Source organism: Bradysia coprophila, chromosome IV (genome assembly GCF_014529535.1).
Source record: "Bradysia coprophila strain Holo2 chromosome IV, BU_Bcop_v1, whole genome shotgun sequence".
Taxonomy (NCBI): Eukaryota; Metazoa; Arthropoda; class Insecta; order Diptera; family Sciaridae; genus Bradysia; species Bradysia coprophila.
In genome coordinates this window covers 9,455,999-9,471,173 of record NC_050738.1, presented here as the reverse complement: position 1 = coordinate 9,471,173, position 15,175 = coordinate 9,455,999, and the positions used below count along the sequence as shown (strand labels likewise).

Below are 15,175 nucleotides of genomic sequence, written 5' to 3'. Positions count from 1 at the left end.
AAAGAGTAAAGAAACTCCAAGGATCATAGAGAATTGAAAATTTGTCTTTATGGCGTTTCTTCACACTTCTGAGACTTTTCTTGATGATTTAACAAATCAACTAAATATGATGAATTGTCAAGAAAAATCGCCAAAGTGTGAAGAAACTCCAAAATATGACAAATCGCCAAATAATACAATATTGTCGATTTGACTATAACTTTTATTTAGAAAAAGATTGTACGGGACAGTATGTACTGCATATCATATAATTCCTCTCTCTTGTGTTTATCTGTGTTCTACGAAGCCAAAATATAATTTCGGACTACAAGTAAACCGTCTCGACTGCCCAGTAGCTATTTTCCTAAGTTCATAATGAGTGCAAAAAGGCTATTTCAACATTAGTTAGGAAAGCATAATTTTTATGTGAATGTTTCTGAGGTTTTCCATCTTAATATTTTCATGAAGTTACAAATAATCCACAGAAAATTTTATTACCCTAGAACGAGGTCGGAAATACATCAAATAAATCAAATAGAAAACAGACTTGGAAATTGTTATTTTGTCTAAAAGTTGATATTAAAATTCTTTGAGCAGGCATCTCAGGATTATAAATCAGGAACTTTGAAGTTCGTCATATATTCATATTCTTATCTTATTCCTGACCAGATTCTGTTTTCATGATTGAGCTCAATCATGAGCTTCACTTATAGAAAGAGTTGAATTTATTTCCTATGCCGAATTGTAATTTGGCGAAAAAGAATGTTCCGAATCTGCGTTTCGTTTAAAAAAAAGCCTTTAGTTGAAATGATGATTGTGAAGATTTCAAATGGACGGCTCTTGGTGTTTCTCTAATTTTTATTCTATATCCTGCAAAGCATTAATTGTAGCTACTGCGTCCAGCAACTTTTTGATCATTCTTCAGCGACAAGTTTTTTTTTTCTAATGGTGCTCCGCACTTTACATCGAACTGATGCAAATTCCTTTATGAAGAGAAAACAAAACCACATTAGCTTCACTATTATTCACAATTATTTTAACATTTAGATCAATTTTGCCGTTGAATTTAATGATCAAAATTTTGCTGGCCAGCATTTTAGATGAGACACATAAATAAACAAACGTCTGATACATTTCATGACAAGCACACAATATGTTTTTGAAGACAATAGAAGCGATGACGGACGTAGGGTGGCTAAATGTACAATTATATTTTACGTTCTTTTGTATGTTGAGACGTACTGAACGCTTTCCTATATCGTTCACTGATACAAAACATCTTTTTTCAAACTCAAACGGTTTATATTGCATAAAGGTACTCTTAATTTAGAAGCCTGATGTAATAATTAAAAACCAAGAGAAAATGTAACCAAAACCAAAATTTAGTTTATCCACCCTATATCACATTTTGAAATCGTGACTGCAGCGCCGTCATTGCGACCGCTGAGTTAACTAAATTTAAATTTGTGGATTCCATTGTTGTGGGATAAAGTGTGGGTTAAATAAGATTAATACCTTTGGAAAACCCGAAAACTAAATTTCTTCGACTGTAAATTAATGAAGTAAAAGATTTTCTACTTATAAAACTATGAAATATGGTTAAGGGAACAGGACGAACAGATCTAATGATTATACAGTGTTGTGTGAGTTGTTAATTAAACGATTCAACGTAATGAAAATCGGTTTGATTGAAGAATTAAAAATCATTTTAAAAACTCAGCAAACGCCATGATTATTGAATCTTTTCACGTCCTGCAACATGCAACATCGATGCCAACACAAATATTTATTTATATGCAAAGTGCTTAGCTTAACACAGTCTGACCGAAAATCGTGATATTTGTAATTAAAATAAAATGGAAAACGAGATAACAATATGCATTTTAATTAAGCTTCCCCAGCTAGTGTGTACGTACATGTCATTCAAATGTATATGACCGTCATACAATCATTTTTGAGCACAATGTGAGGACGACACTTTTGGTTTGGAAATTTTGTCGTCGCCGGAATCACATTGTATATACTTCACCAGACACCTTACAATTTCAATTTTCAATTTCAAGTCTATTGTCATTTTAAATTTGCATAATTTGTGATTGTAACAAAATGAACGGTAGTGTGATAGCGCATATTCTTACACAAAGAACAACATTGTCATTGTCCCTTTTCATTCTTGACTTTTTTATGTCTTAGAAGATTTGTTTAAAAGTGATTTCTGACGCCTGTTTTCCTCTCCATTTTTTAATGCTAAACACAAAATACATTTTAGTCAACTATTTAAATTCCATTCATTTAGTGATCATCGGTTTCAATGTTCCATGGCCATAAAACATTTATAGTCTCGGTATATAAGTCCCCCCCTTGTTGTGTCTAAATAACTATTTATTTTGATGACTGTTTCTCGTCGACGAAAATTATCTCTCAATTCAATTGAACGATAATTACTTCCAGAAAAGAATATCGATTTTCTCCGGCATTTATTTACCGAATAGCTCAGCTGTTTTGTAAACGGAACATTTTCCTTAACTATTAATTGTCTAAAGCAGAAAGCAATAAGGGGTCGGTCAAGTTCATGAAATTTATTTGTGTTTGCAAGCAGCGTACATGACAATAAATCAAGGGGGACCGAGAATTCGAGCGCATATCGTTCAGTGGAAATGTAAAATGTTCGTTTTGTGGGGGAATTAGATTTTTATTTCGCACATACAGGGTGTAACTAATTCGCAGAGCGGTATAAGTGAATGAATGAGTATGAGTACACAAGTGATTTTCGCCAACTGCTCGATTAATTGAAATTGTTTAAAAACAAAACTAGTTTGCGATTATGTAACAAGAAATTAAGAAGAAAAACATCGAAAAATTTGAATGTGTGTAGCAACAACATTCCAAATTTTTTATGAGGACTATGCAGTATAAAAATTGTGTTTTTTTTTGAACAGATGTTGGAAGAGTTCCAATTTATCTGTTTGTAAATATTTTGCAATGGGCGCTACGCTATACTATACACACTATTTCAATATTAAAAACGTTCTGCAAAATGTACACCTTGTTAAAAAGCAAAGTTTTAACTGCTGTGCTCATTTTAATTTTTAATTCAAACAATATTGCACCACACGCATAAAACGAATTTTTCCGGACCAACACGGTGTGTGTACCATATACCTTAGCCAATTTATTACCGAGAATAGGGTAACGTTTGTAAAACAAATTTTTGACCAACAAAACATAAATATTTTAAGCCTTTGGCAGCGATGTAGATAAAGGTCGTGTCGTTTACGGCTTAATATTCGACTGAAGCACCCCCCAAAATAACAGAATTAATTTGCATTAACGGCATATTGTTACTATTACCAAATTAAAATTTAAAAATAAAATGCGAAGAGCGTACTTTTCGCGCAATTTAACGAATGCACTGTTTGCATGTTAAGTGTATAACGAACCTCTGTGTATTGTATTCATGGTCAAATTTAGCATTGAATTCATATATAACAAACAGTTGTAACATTACAAAAACGTTCTTTCTTTGAGTGTTTCTTTAATTTGTTAAATATATTATTGAAATTTATAATACACACACGAACGGAAGTTATGCTAGCATTTTTCACTGTCGAAATTATATTCCACAACATAAAGTATTTAAAAAAAAAAAAACAACAAACCGTCGTCGTCGTGCTTTTTGTTTGAATGACTCATTTAAATGATATTCGTATAACATCATATCATGGTTTTGAGAGTGGAATAAAAGAATGATACACATAAGAATTAACACAACAAATGTTGCTGAAATTGTATAAAAAGTATGGCATATTTTTTTGTCGCGAGATAAGCTCACGGTCGTGTGCTGTTTCTCGGGAAAAATCACACTTCAGCATCGCGTCATTGTACGCGTAACACGTGTGTGCATTTATGAGAACTTAGCATAATTATAATGCGAATTCATTTCCTAATTTGATTTTGTGCTGGAATATTTTCGACTCGTCTTGCATGCTTGCGGGAGGTAACATATGTTCAATTAGAGGAAGTTGCACTTGGGCATCTTTTTCATGCATGCATGGGTCCGAAATCTTACAAGTGTTCTCCTAGCAATTTCCCATACAAAATTAGAATGCAACAAAACTTGCTTGAAATTTTGATATGCTTTTATTTGTTCCACCTCATTCAAAATTGAAACAGCTACATCTGGCGTCACAAGCAACAATTCTGTGATAGCGAGCGCAGCAAGCGGGTTTTTTTTAAGATTCAGTTTTTCAAATAATAGTTTGGAAAACTTTTCGTCAAACCAAGTTAATTGTGTCAAAACGCGAGCGGAGCGAGCGAAGAAAAATTTAAATAACTGGAGACTCTGGTTGAGGCGCTACAATAAATTTTCTCGTGCTTTTCTCTAAACTCAATAAAATCAGTAACATTAGTGTTCTCACTAAAACTCGTAGGGAGATTTTGATGAATGACTGTTCGCATCAGAGTTATCCTTTGCATTTTAAGAGAACACAAAGTGTGATATAAAACTAGTAGTGATGAAAATGGAAATCAATTACATTTTATCTTGATAAGTGTTCTCTGCGGAATTCAAAATCATCAAGTTCTGAAGAAATCTGATGCAAAACAAACACATTTTCTTCCAAAATGACTGTGCCTGAATCAGGCCTGCTCTGACTCCGGGCAATATGGGATATTGGGCTAATGAGGTGTTTTTCTGGTCCGGAAGGCTTAAATATTGGATCCGTATCTTTTTTTAGAATTTTAAAAAATAGTTTAGGCATGGGGAGCGAGGCATTTGTACAAATAGTCTCTTCTTGAAGTGTTCTCCTAAATTCTAAAGTGTTCTCGTAGCATTGCTAGGATGCTACGTAAGATTTCGGACCCATGTTTTCATGTAATATTTTTCTGGCTAGTGTAGAAATAGCGGGTATATTCAACGTCGTTGTTCCTAACTTATGCTGAAAGGCTTTCTTAGCGAATTCAATTTCAGAACTCGCCTCCGGCTCGTGTCCTCCGGCTCGTGCGGGGAACCTCACAATCAGTAAAATAGCTCTTATCATGCGTTAGGAAAGTAACAATTACGTCACAAGTACAGAAAAGTTGAAAAGTCGAGTATTCGCGCGAAGTTTGTTGATCCGAGGCGAAGTCGAGTTCATCTGGATACGACACAGCAAATTACTTCCCTTGTATAGTAACCATACTTTTACATGCTGAGGACACCAAAAAAATTCCTTCATTGATGAAATGAATGGTTTTTGGTGCAGAAGCATGTGAACTTTATTACAAAACTCGAAAAAAATAATCTTTGTCGGACTCACATAACACACAACGGAAAACTGTTTGTTGCTCATTAAGCAAATCCACTAATAATGTCTAGTCACGAACTCAAACGATCGTGAAAGGTGAGAAAATAGCCACTTTCGCACATCAAACGTAAATAACAGATTCACTTTCCCAGCGAATTCTTCACAACACTTAAAACGTTCCGCATTGAAAACTCATCATGAATGGAACAAATTACCGCTGAACTAAAAAATATGATTCATTTTATGGCGATGTTCAATCGAAATTTCCATTAATCATCGTCATTCCATATTTCGTAAGCATGGATTGGATCAAAACAGACGATTCCCAAAGATTTTTAGTCGAAAATGTTACGAAATCGTAATTTTTTACTCCATAAACGGACCATGTCTACAAACAAATTTATTCCATCGCATCTCATCACTTAAACTGTTCTTTTAATTTGTTGTTACTTTTTCATTCGTTTGTTTACATCAAAGGCACGCGTGCAACAATATGATGGATTGTGATAATGATGAGGTCATATTAAAATAGATCTCAGTTTTTTATGTACGTAAAAAGAAACTGTGAATCGTTGGAACGTTGCTATAAATTTGAATAGTACAATAGTAGATCACCCATGGTGGCTAAATTGGTTTCTCGTTTAGTTGTATGTAAATCTGACTGCTTCGCCATTACTCGTAGATAAGGACTATCACTGTCGCACATTTTTAGAGCATGTTATAGAGTATGTTAAGCCAAGTGAAGTAAAAGATTTTGGTACATTCGAAAGATATATCTCAACTGTGGCCTTGAAGCATGAAAAGGTGACACGATTAAACTGTCAATTTTTAACTTAATTGGCTTTGTAATCAAACGGTGACACCCAACCCAACAGACATTATTGGAGGAGCAGTAAATCTATTTACTGCACGCAGGCTTACGAGTTTAACGCAATAAAACCGACCACATAATATGTAGAAGTTCAGAAAAGAACATTCTGCAGTTCCGTTACCATACTAAATGTGGTTCTCAGTTCATTAAAAAAAACATGCAGGCGCTATGTGTGTGAAAATTAAGTGCACGCTTCCATTAACATACATAACGTACGATGTTTTACGATCTACTCGCCATAATTTGTTTCATCATACCATATTATAGGTTCGCATAGGCTCAATTCTAGGTCTCCCACAGCAGCACAGTATTCTGTATACTAATAAATACCAATTTAAAGTGGAGGGAAATCACGAACTAAATTAGTACACATATATGAAAGTAAAGGTCAGATGTATCAAACAAAACAGAAGTACGAAAGAATGTCGAAAAAAAAGAATCGTAAACACAGTCCATATGCTTAAGAAAATCTATTCTTGTGTGGTATTTGTTCTGAGATCATGGTCAAATTGATGTGCTTTGTTTGAGATTTATTGCCATTATAAAGAAATGTTGCACATTTAGAGAAGATGATTTTGGCATTCCAGCTTTGTTCAAATGAACTCTCTGTTTATTTGAATGCGACATAGTTGGAAGAGTTTTACAGTTGTTTTTAATTCAGATGTTGACAGCTCGTTTCGATAATAATTTTTAAATCTGTTTCATTAAAGACTCGCATGACAAAGCGAAAAATAAATATTTAAAAATTTAGAGCTCCTGTCAATGGTATATTTTCAAAAGCGGCAGAATCAATCATGGACACAATAAATTCTTTCTTCTTGCCACCAAGCTAATAACTGCAAAAAAGTCTGCGGTAACAACGCGAAACTTCTATAACTGTACACTTCGACTTTGCCAATCCCACGCAGATCTCTTCAAATCCCTAACTTTTACGATTAACAGAAGGTTGACAAGATCAAGAATATTCTTTCTGACCGGATCAGACATTTACAATCTAGAGACATTCTGGTGCACATTAATTGTTAGAGAAAGGTTTAGGGAAGCTGGGACATAAACGCCATGAATCAACGAAATTTGTTAGCTAGGCACAATGGGGTGGTAGAATAATGAGAAAAAAAGGATGGAACTATTGAACCTAGTCTGACTCACTACAATGTCACTTCTACGTATTGGACTTGTAAAAATAATTTACGCTACAAAAATCTAGGTTTCAAACGAAATTTCAAACGAAAAAAACAATCAACAACGTTCATCTTCTATCGCCTAAGAAAACAAACAATCAATAGTGCTGATCGGAGTTTTCAATGAACTGCGCCATTCCAACAACTTACTAATATTGTTTATTAGATTAATACCCAGGAAATATAATCAAGCAAGATCTATTTCTACAGCAAAACTGTGTATTATATTTCTAGTTCTTAAATTAGTTCATCAATAATCATTCATAAGACTTCTGCACATGAATAAATTACTCTTTTTTTCTTTTTAATTTTTCGTCTGTTACACACATTCACCCATGACGCAAGCTCGCATTATTTGATCAACGTAAATTACTTTATTAATTCGAGCAATGATGTTAATCAACCGTTGCGTTCTTTGGACGAGCAACTTTTTTTTTCGTTCGAAAATGCAGTACAAGTGACGAATGGGTTTTGTATACACACCATTGTACAAAGCTAGCTTACACAATATTTAATTATACTGAAGAAGTTGAGTTATTCCGATTTTTATTTATTTTGTAGTAAGACATTCAATATTTGCCATATAGTGCCATGCTAGTCGATAGGTGAACGTATTATATATACAATGCATGCATATGTTTATAGCACAATACGAACCATACTCGTAAAAAAGTAAGAGTAAATAATTATCGATCAACGGTGAATGATATAAGGAATGCCGCGGTTGTGTATTTTTGGTTTTGTCTATATGAGAAGAAGAAGACAAAAAACAAGGTGTGTGACCTATTCTTACATTATGAATTTATTACGTGGAAGGAAAATAATCGTCAGCTCTGTTTAGTAACGAAGACAAATAATGATAAATGATTTCTTGATGGTTTTTTGTTGTTGTCAAAAAAAAGGAAAGATATGCAAGATTACCCTTAAGGGCCTTTCCATTAGCGAGTTTTATATTTTTGTCATCGCAACACTGAGAACTATAAAGCATTTTATAACTTAACCGTAGTGCCCCAATAAGCCAAGACTTATTGTTGTGATAAATCTTCGTTTCAATTTGACGGATAACTGGAGTGGAAAAATTCCTTTTTGTAACCTTTAAAAGCCCTACTTTGCATAGAACAAACAAAACCGAAAATTTTGTGTTTATGTGCTAGTCTTGTTGTTTCTGTTTCCTCCAATAAAATGTGGGGAAATTCAACCAGCTTTGTTGAATGAAATTCGGGTGCTCAAAGCAAGTGACTCTATTTAGTGAAACCGCATTCGTGACCTATAAGCTTGGTGATGGAACGGACTCTTGAAATAGAAGAAGGAAATTTTTCTACCATTCAAAAATCTTCTAATCTTTTTCTAGATCATCTAAGTGTTACACAAAATCCGCTTTGATTTTCCGTCGACTAATCATCGCGATCTGTTTAACAAACATTGATTCTTAAACAATCGAATCGAATTTGAATTTTCGTTTTTAGTTGATTGCGTCCAGCATTGAAAACCATTCTCGGTACGTAGAAAAACGTACAAAGTTTAGTTTTCAATTTCCATAGCATTTACACACAGAAAATTCCAATTTAAAGCCTTTCAAATTGTGTGTACTTTCTGATTAAATCAAATTTCTTGTTTTCACATTTTTTTTTCGCTTCAAATTAATTGCTCTATTGAACGCGACATATTATCGTTTCACTTAATAGCAAGTCATATTAATAACGAGTTGTTAAACCTGTCGTATCAGTATCGATTATTATCTGCAAAAGGAATATTACCGAATTTTGTGTAGCCAAAATTGGTCAGATACATTTCTTTTAGTAGACATGTAAATTGTCCCTTTGGGTTTTCGGGATTTTAGGATTTTGGGTTCATTTTAGCAGAATGAATTTCACATTCGATTCCAATGTGTCGCATTATAAAGATATTGAGGGTGAGAAGGATGGTTCATATATCTTTTGAATTCAAAGCGATCGCTCACCGTTAACATAATTCAGTATAAGGGTCAGTCTCATGCTATATAGAATCTTTTATGTCTCAGAAAAAGTTCGGTCCCTGGTGTTTACTTTCAAATCATTCTAAGATTGATTGACTAGTTACGGCACTGCGTAAATCACACGTCGAAGCTGACAATATTTATGTTCTTTCCCTTGAAAATCTGACCAGAAAATGTTCAGATCAAAATTTTAAATTAAATCCATGAAATTATACACAGTGAAATACCACACCTTTTCATGTCAATAAACTTTGAAAATCTTTTACGTATATTAGGAGTACTCTGGATTTTTTCTGTACGTAAAATACATGTAGGAAATGACACTGTAACATGCATGTTACACCGTTTGATGCATTTTTTTAATGTTTATTTACGTACATATTCATTCGTTTTGTTAAAATATTTATTTTCTTAATTCCATTATACATGTCGGAGTTATGGCAGTGGCTCGATGACAAAAGTATTGAAGTCGAAAATGTTCGGTTATTTATTTTGTACATAAAACTTTATCGATTCTGTTTGTCGAGAAACGAATAACATTCCGATAAATGAAAATTTAAACATTTTAATCGACATCAAAATTACCCAGCCGAATTACATGGAAGTGTGAATACCAATCCAGATTCAGATCTGAAAAACTTTTTTGACAACATTCATCTGGAATAATAATTACACTCAAAATCGCCTGGTAATTTCAACGCAGTTCGTACAATTTTAATGGGCTCGATTTTACAGAAAGAAATGTTTTAAAGTCTGGTTCAACGACTGAAGCATTTTAAGATTTATAATAAGCATATTTCGAGCTATATAACACACGAACATCGACAGTGCAATACATCATCGTCAACGTCGCGTCAGCATTCAACGACACTGTAGGCGACTTTGATGTTCTCTAAAAAAGTATTTTTGTTAATCTTTGCATCATTAAATTTCATGTGGAACCGTTTTCATTTACATAAAATTGAAGTCATTTTTATTCGGGCGACGTGGTATAACTTGAGAAAACATCGTACAATTGATGCAATTCAATTTAAAACAATCACAACTTTTTGTAAATCGTACAGAACGTTGTTTAGCATACTAAATCATCAACAAGAGAATACAAATGTTTTCCCTTTTGTTTATGAGTAGGTGGTTGGTTGACTTTTCCACCTACGACTACGGTTGTAACATGATGGTAATAATACATCTTGTCATATTTCATAATGTTGGGGCAAAGCCATGTCCTCAAGTTAACCATATACACAAATAAGCAAAATCATACTCTGTTTAAAGGCCGCACACATAAAAGCAACGTATGAGATCGACTTTCATTCAACATTATTATGATTTTCCCCTATATCAAACTTGGTACGAAATATTTTCATTGTACCGTCGTCGTCGTCGTCTACTTTTTGTTACGTCTTTTCATCGCATATGCCGGCTTTCTTTTACCCTAACATTACATTCAGTGAACATGAAAAATAACTTTTCCTTTTCATATTATATATTGAACTAGAGAGGGACGAGGCGAGGGATAAATAGAGAAAGACAAAGAAACTTTTCCGATCATAGCTACTAATCGGACCAAATTCATAAAAGAAAAATGTTTTTTCAAGAAACCTAATAGCAGCCTAAAACTCATCATATGGTAAAGTGATTATTACACACAAATCTTAAATCGATGCTGCAGGGCATCCAGTTTGGGGTGTTTGTTGGGAGAAAATATCCGCAGTGTCGTGGATCAATATTTTTTTTTAGAAGTATTTCTTCTCACCCACGAATTCATGTAGAACGTTAACCATTCGAACAATCACTTAATAACACTACGGTTCTGTGCAGTAAGGATTGAGACAACAATAAATTTGTATAACGCTGGTTGTATTACAAAGCGTTCATAAGAGAAACATTAATAATTGTCGAGACAGGATGGCAATTTCAAGGGCGTCATAAGTTATGTTTATCGATTGAATTGTAATATTTGATTTCAGAGTTCTTTGGACTCCGATCGATATTATACGTAAATGAACGTGGAATATGTCAATTTCACCTTTACGTGATTTAATAAAAGGAATGGCTTTTTCGTCTGTCGGAAACAAAAGGGAATATTTCCAATTCAGAATTACACTCACGCACATCGTTTATGATTGAAAAGGGAAATTTGTAAGGCCCAATGAACAGACGGAATAACATTTTGTCGGATGATTTCGTAGGTCAAACAGTAACGAATTTGGTTTGGTTTCAGCTGTTTGAATTTGCAGACATGTAAGCAAAAAAGAACCAACAATAAAAGCCACCTGGGTCGAATAAAAATTGATTTTGTTATTCTATCGGTAGATTGAATAATTTGATGAGTTAGCCGAATCACCATATTCGATGAATCAGCTCCATTTAAGCAATTTTATTAGCACAATTCAATCGTTTGTCTAGCAGACTCTGATTTATTTTAACAATTAAAGAGGTGAGACACATTACGACTGGTTTTTTGTTTTATAGATTCGAGGGTCAATTTATGACTTCATTTACACAGATTCTCTATCATAAGGCATGTCTGAAATGAATCTTTACCCCATGTTCTAATTAATACTGGCACTCGATCACCTTTTTTTGTGTTACGGCTTTTCCGGTCTGAGCTAAATTCAGTAACGAAACTCTTCATAACACGACTCAAAATGTCTGTATGAATTGTCGCACCTGTTCTTGTACATGTACGTACACCAAGGAATACAAATACCAGACGATTAAAATGTCGTGCATTTTCTTGTGAGTTTTTTTCTTCTTTTATTAAAAAAGTGTTTCTAGTTCCTACGCGTCGCATAAAAATCAATCCGATCGCCGATATTTTCAGCACAAATAAAATACGGAATTTAACTCACCCGCAATGACTGTATCACTAAGGTTATATTTGGATATGATTTTGGGAAAATCTTTTAGCTTTCTGCAACTTAGTTTTAATTCACCGCTTAGGGCCGCATCTTCTAAAATGCGTTCCAGCGATCGGGAAAGATTTTGATGACCGATATTCATAGTATTCGATTTATGCAAAACAACAGCCGCCATTTTCTAGTACAAAACGACAATAATAACACATTTGGCGATAATTTTTTCATTGAAACAGTAACACTTTTATGCTGCAACAAAGCAATGTATTGAACACCATTATTTTGATGTTGTTTATTTTCACACTCGGACTGTATTGCGTATACGAAAGTTCTACTCAGACTGCCGACGACGGTTGAAAACAGCACGAAGCAGAGAGTCTAAAAAACACAACTGTGTTTTTCTCTGTGCTCCGATGTTTTCGATCTAAAGTTTTTAGTTCATCGGGTTCATCGGAAAAAAGCAGATGCGAGTCGCAATATAAAAGTGAACATAATGTGGTGGCTGAATTTGAATTGTAGCATTAATAAAGCGACTGAAACGTTAGTCATTTTTTTTTGCTGCCGATTCTACTTTATTTATATAGATTATCACACACTGATACAGTTTAAATAGTAATTTTGTTTTTTAACCAATTATAAACGTCTAATTATCTGTTATCGGGGCAAATTCGTGTAATTTGAAAATTGATTTCCGGTGTCCTACGACTTTCTATTCTTATCTTCTACAGTGTTATGGGGGTCCTCTATTCATAAACAGTCTTATTTTTCTAACTTCTGAGCTTCCTTGATAACTAGCCGTTCCCCACATCAGATCATGATGGAATTGCCCATCGACAAAATTAAAAGGAGACCTGTTCGTTTGTACCAATTTTTAGCACAATTTATTTATGTTGAAAACGAATGAAGTAAAAGATTAAATTTAAATTTGTCGCACAAAAATCACATTGGATTAGAGATTTGAAATCTATGAGCGGTCACTAGAGGCACTAGTGGCTTGGATTTGGTAGTTCATTGGTTTTGAGCAATTGGACCCATCTGAATCAATTTCATCTTCGTACGAGCTGAGCAGCACGTTCGAGGGAATGAGTGACTGTTGGAGGCCCACATATCTTGTGAGTCTGTTGGAGGTCCTCTATTGTGCTCGTGTGGCGGGATGAGTAAAATGATAAATGATGGTATAATAAAGGAATGAGAAAATGTGTGAGATACAAGTAAACAGGTAACTCGTCGCCGTGGTAAGACAAGAGGTAATTGACAAAAGACAAAAATTAAATTACATCCGCATTTAGTAGCTAGTCCGATCACTTTGTCGAGCGACGGTGATTGTTGTTAGATTAAGTTTCAACATACCTCGAGTAGCGATCGAGCGCTGTTCACGGTAAGCGGGATTTGTTTAATATATAATGCAATGCACGCTTACGATGAACCGGAGAGTAAAAAGGGGGATCCAAGTGGATAACTCCCACTGTCAGTGGTTCAGCGTTCAAACTCTACTGGGTATGTGCACAGGCACCAGTTCTTGATATGTCACGGTCACGTTTACGGTCAACATCATTAACGTCATATACGGCTATTCATCTGTTATCGATAACGACGACAAAAATAATGACATGCTCTGGGTAATAGGGTGTTTAATATAGTAAAATGAATGTAGGAAAAATTGAAGTACATGATCTGAAATCAACCGATTAAAAATACTTTGAACGATGGCAGCAATAGACCAGGTAATAATACTGGTCATATGCTTGATGTCTGTAGCAACTTAATGACATAGCAAAATATAATGATATAATATATAATATATAATATATATAATATTCTTTTGAAAATCCACCTTTCAAAATCGGACACATTTCGTCTGGGACACATGGTTTGAAAGGTCTTTGCCGGTAGACAGTAACCGGTAGACTAGGCATATGAGGTATCAATGGAAAGTTTAGAAAATGTACGTTACTACTAGCATGATAGATTCAAATTAAGCGTCATGAGTACCAGCCCAGACCTGTCTAAAGTTCATACGGATTTTGAACATTTTTGTTGCACATTTTTTCTAACATATATGAATATATGTTCTCAAACTAGGCATGACCTGAAAGGACTTGAACCAAGCTTTCCAACGAGCCCACTCTCACCTACATCGTTCATATTTAGCGGTCATAAAATGAGTCTAAAAAACACCCTTTCGATCTTCGAAAATCTTCCACCAGCAACCAGGTGTAGCTCGAGACTATCTGAGGCCTGTTTTGAGGTCTATTGGCAAAGACCTTTCAATGTGTATATCCATCCCAGACAAAATGGGTTCGATTTTTATAGGTGAATTTCAAAAGAACCCCTCAATGTTAAAACAAATGAAGTAAAAGATTTTGTTTCAATCCCTAATCTGAGTAATAGTTCTTCTGTGGCTTGAATAATGTTTTGAAAAGCCAATCATCGATCGATGATTGGTCGAAGTTTCAATCAAATAATTCATTACTCACAGACATATCGGACCCTATTGTTAAAATAAACGGAATCGACATATCACGTAATCTCTGGGTCTGGGGCAAGTTAAGCAGCGCTGATTTGATACGAAGATGTATTTTAATTCATAAAATTATCATTCAGTAATATAGTCAAAAGACTTATTACGTGTTAGAATCCATACGCTCATTTTCGGCACGGTATAAACAAAACGTTGTTCCTAACCTTCCTAACTTATGGTTATATAGTGTTTTTATACGAATTCGATTGTAGAACTCTCCTCCGGCTATAATGGGCCAAAATAACCTTTCAAAAAACGGTTTTCATGCGTGATAAGTGAACGAGATTTTTTAATTTTTCCGAAAGGTTTCGAGATTGTGTGGAAACTTGTCGAAAAATCTGCACTGATTGTTTTATGTTTATGTTAAAAAATCATCTGTTATCGACTACAACAACTACAATACGCGATGGAATCAAAGGAACAAAAAGAACAAAAGATGTCATAGACCCACCGTTCATAAAGTGTTAGAAATTTTTCTCTTATGAGTGCCAATAATTTAAGT

At 34.3% G+C, this 15,175-nt stretch overlaps 1 protein-coding gene and 1 long non-coding RNA gene across 5 annotated transcripts in view; one reads left to right on the top strand and one right to left on the bottom strand.

Annotated features, from left to right (window-relative positions):
* LOC119085967 (leucine-rich repeat and calponin homology domain-containing protein) overlaps positions 1 to 12,535 on the bottom strand; it is a 31,728-nt gene extending 19,193 nt beyond the window's left edge. The window contains exon 1 of one of the 4 annotated variants that reach the window (XM_037196524.1): positions 12,147 to 12,535. In XM_037196524.1, the coding sequence (XP_037052419.1) occupies positions 12,147 to 12,330 (184 nt within the window). In that variant the 5' untranslated portion in view covers positions 12,331 to 12,535. The remainder of the gene's footprint in view (positions 1 to 12,146) is intronic. The other 3 variants (XM_037196523.1, XM_037196526.1, XM_037196525.1) reach the window with 3 other exon arrangements.
* Positions 1,873 to 14,454, top strand: LOC119085971. Its single transcript, XR_005089374.1, has 4 exons — positions 1,873 to 1,883; positions 13,365 to 13,371; positions 13,520 to 13,523; positions 14,065 to 14,454. It is a non-coding gene; the product is annotated as an uncharacterized LOC119085971 (long non-coding RNA).
* Positions 14,455 to 15,175: the final 721 nt, after the last annotated feature.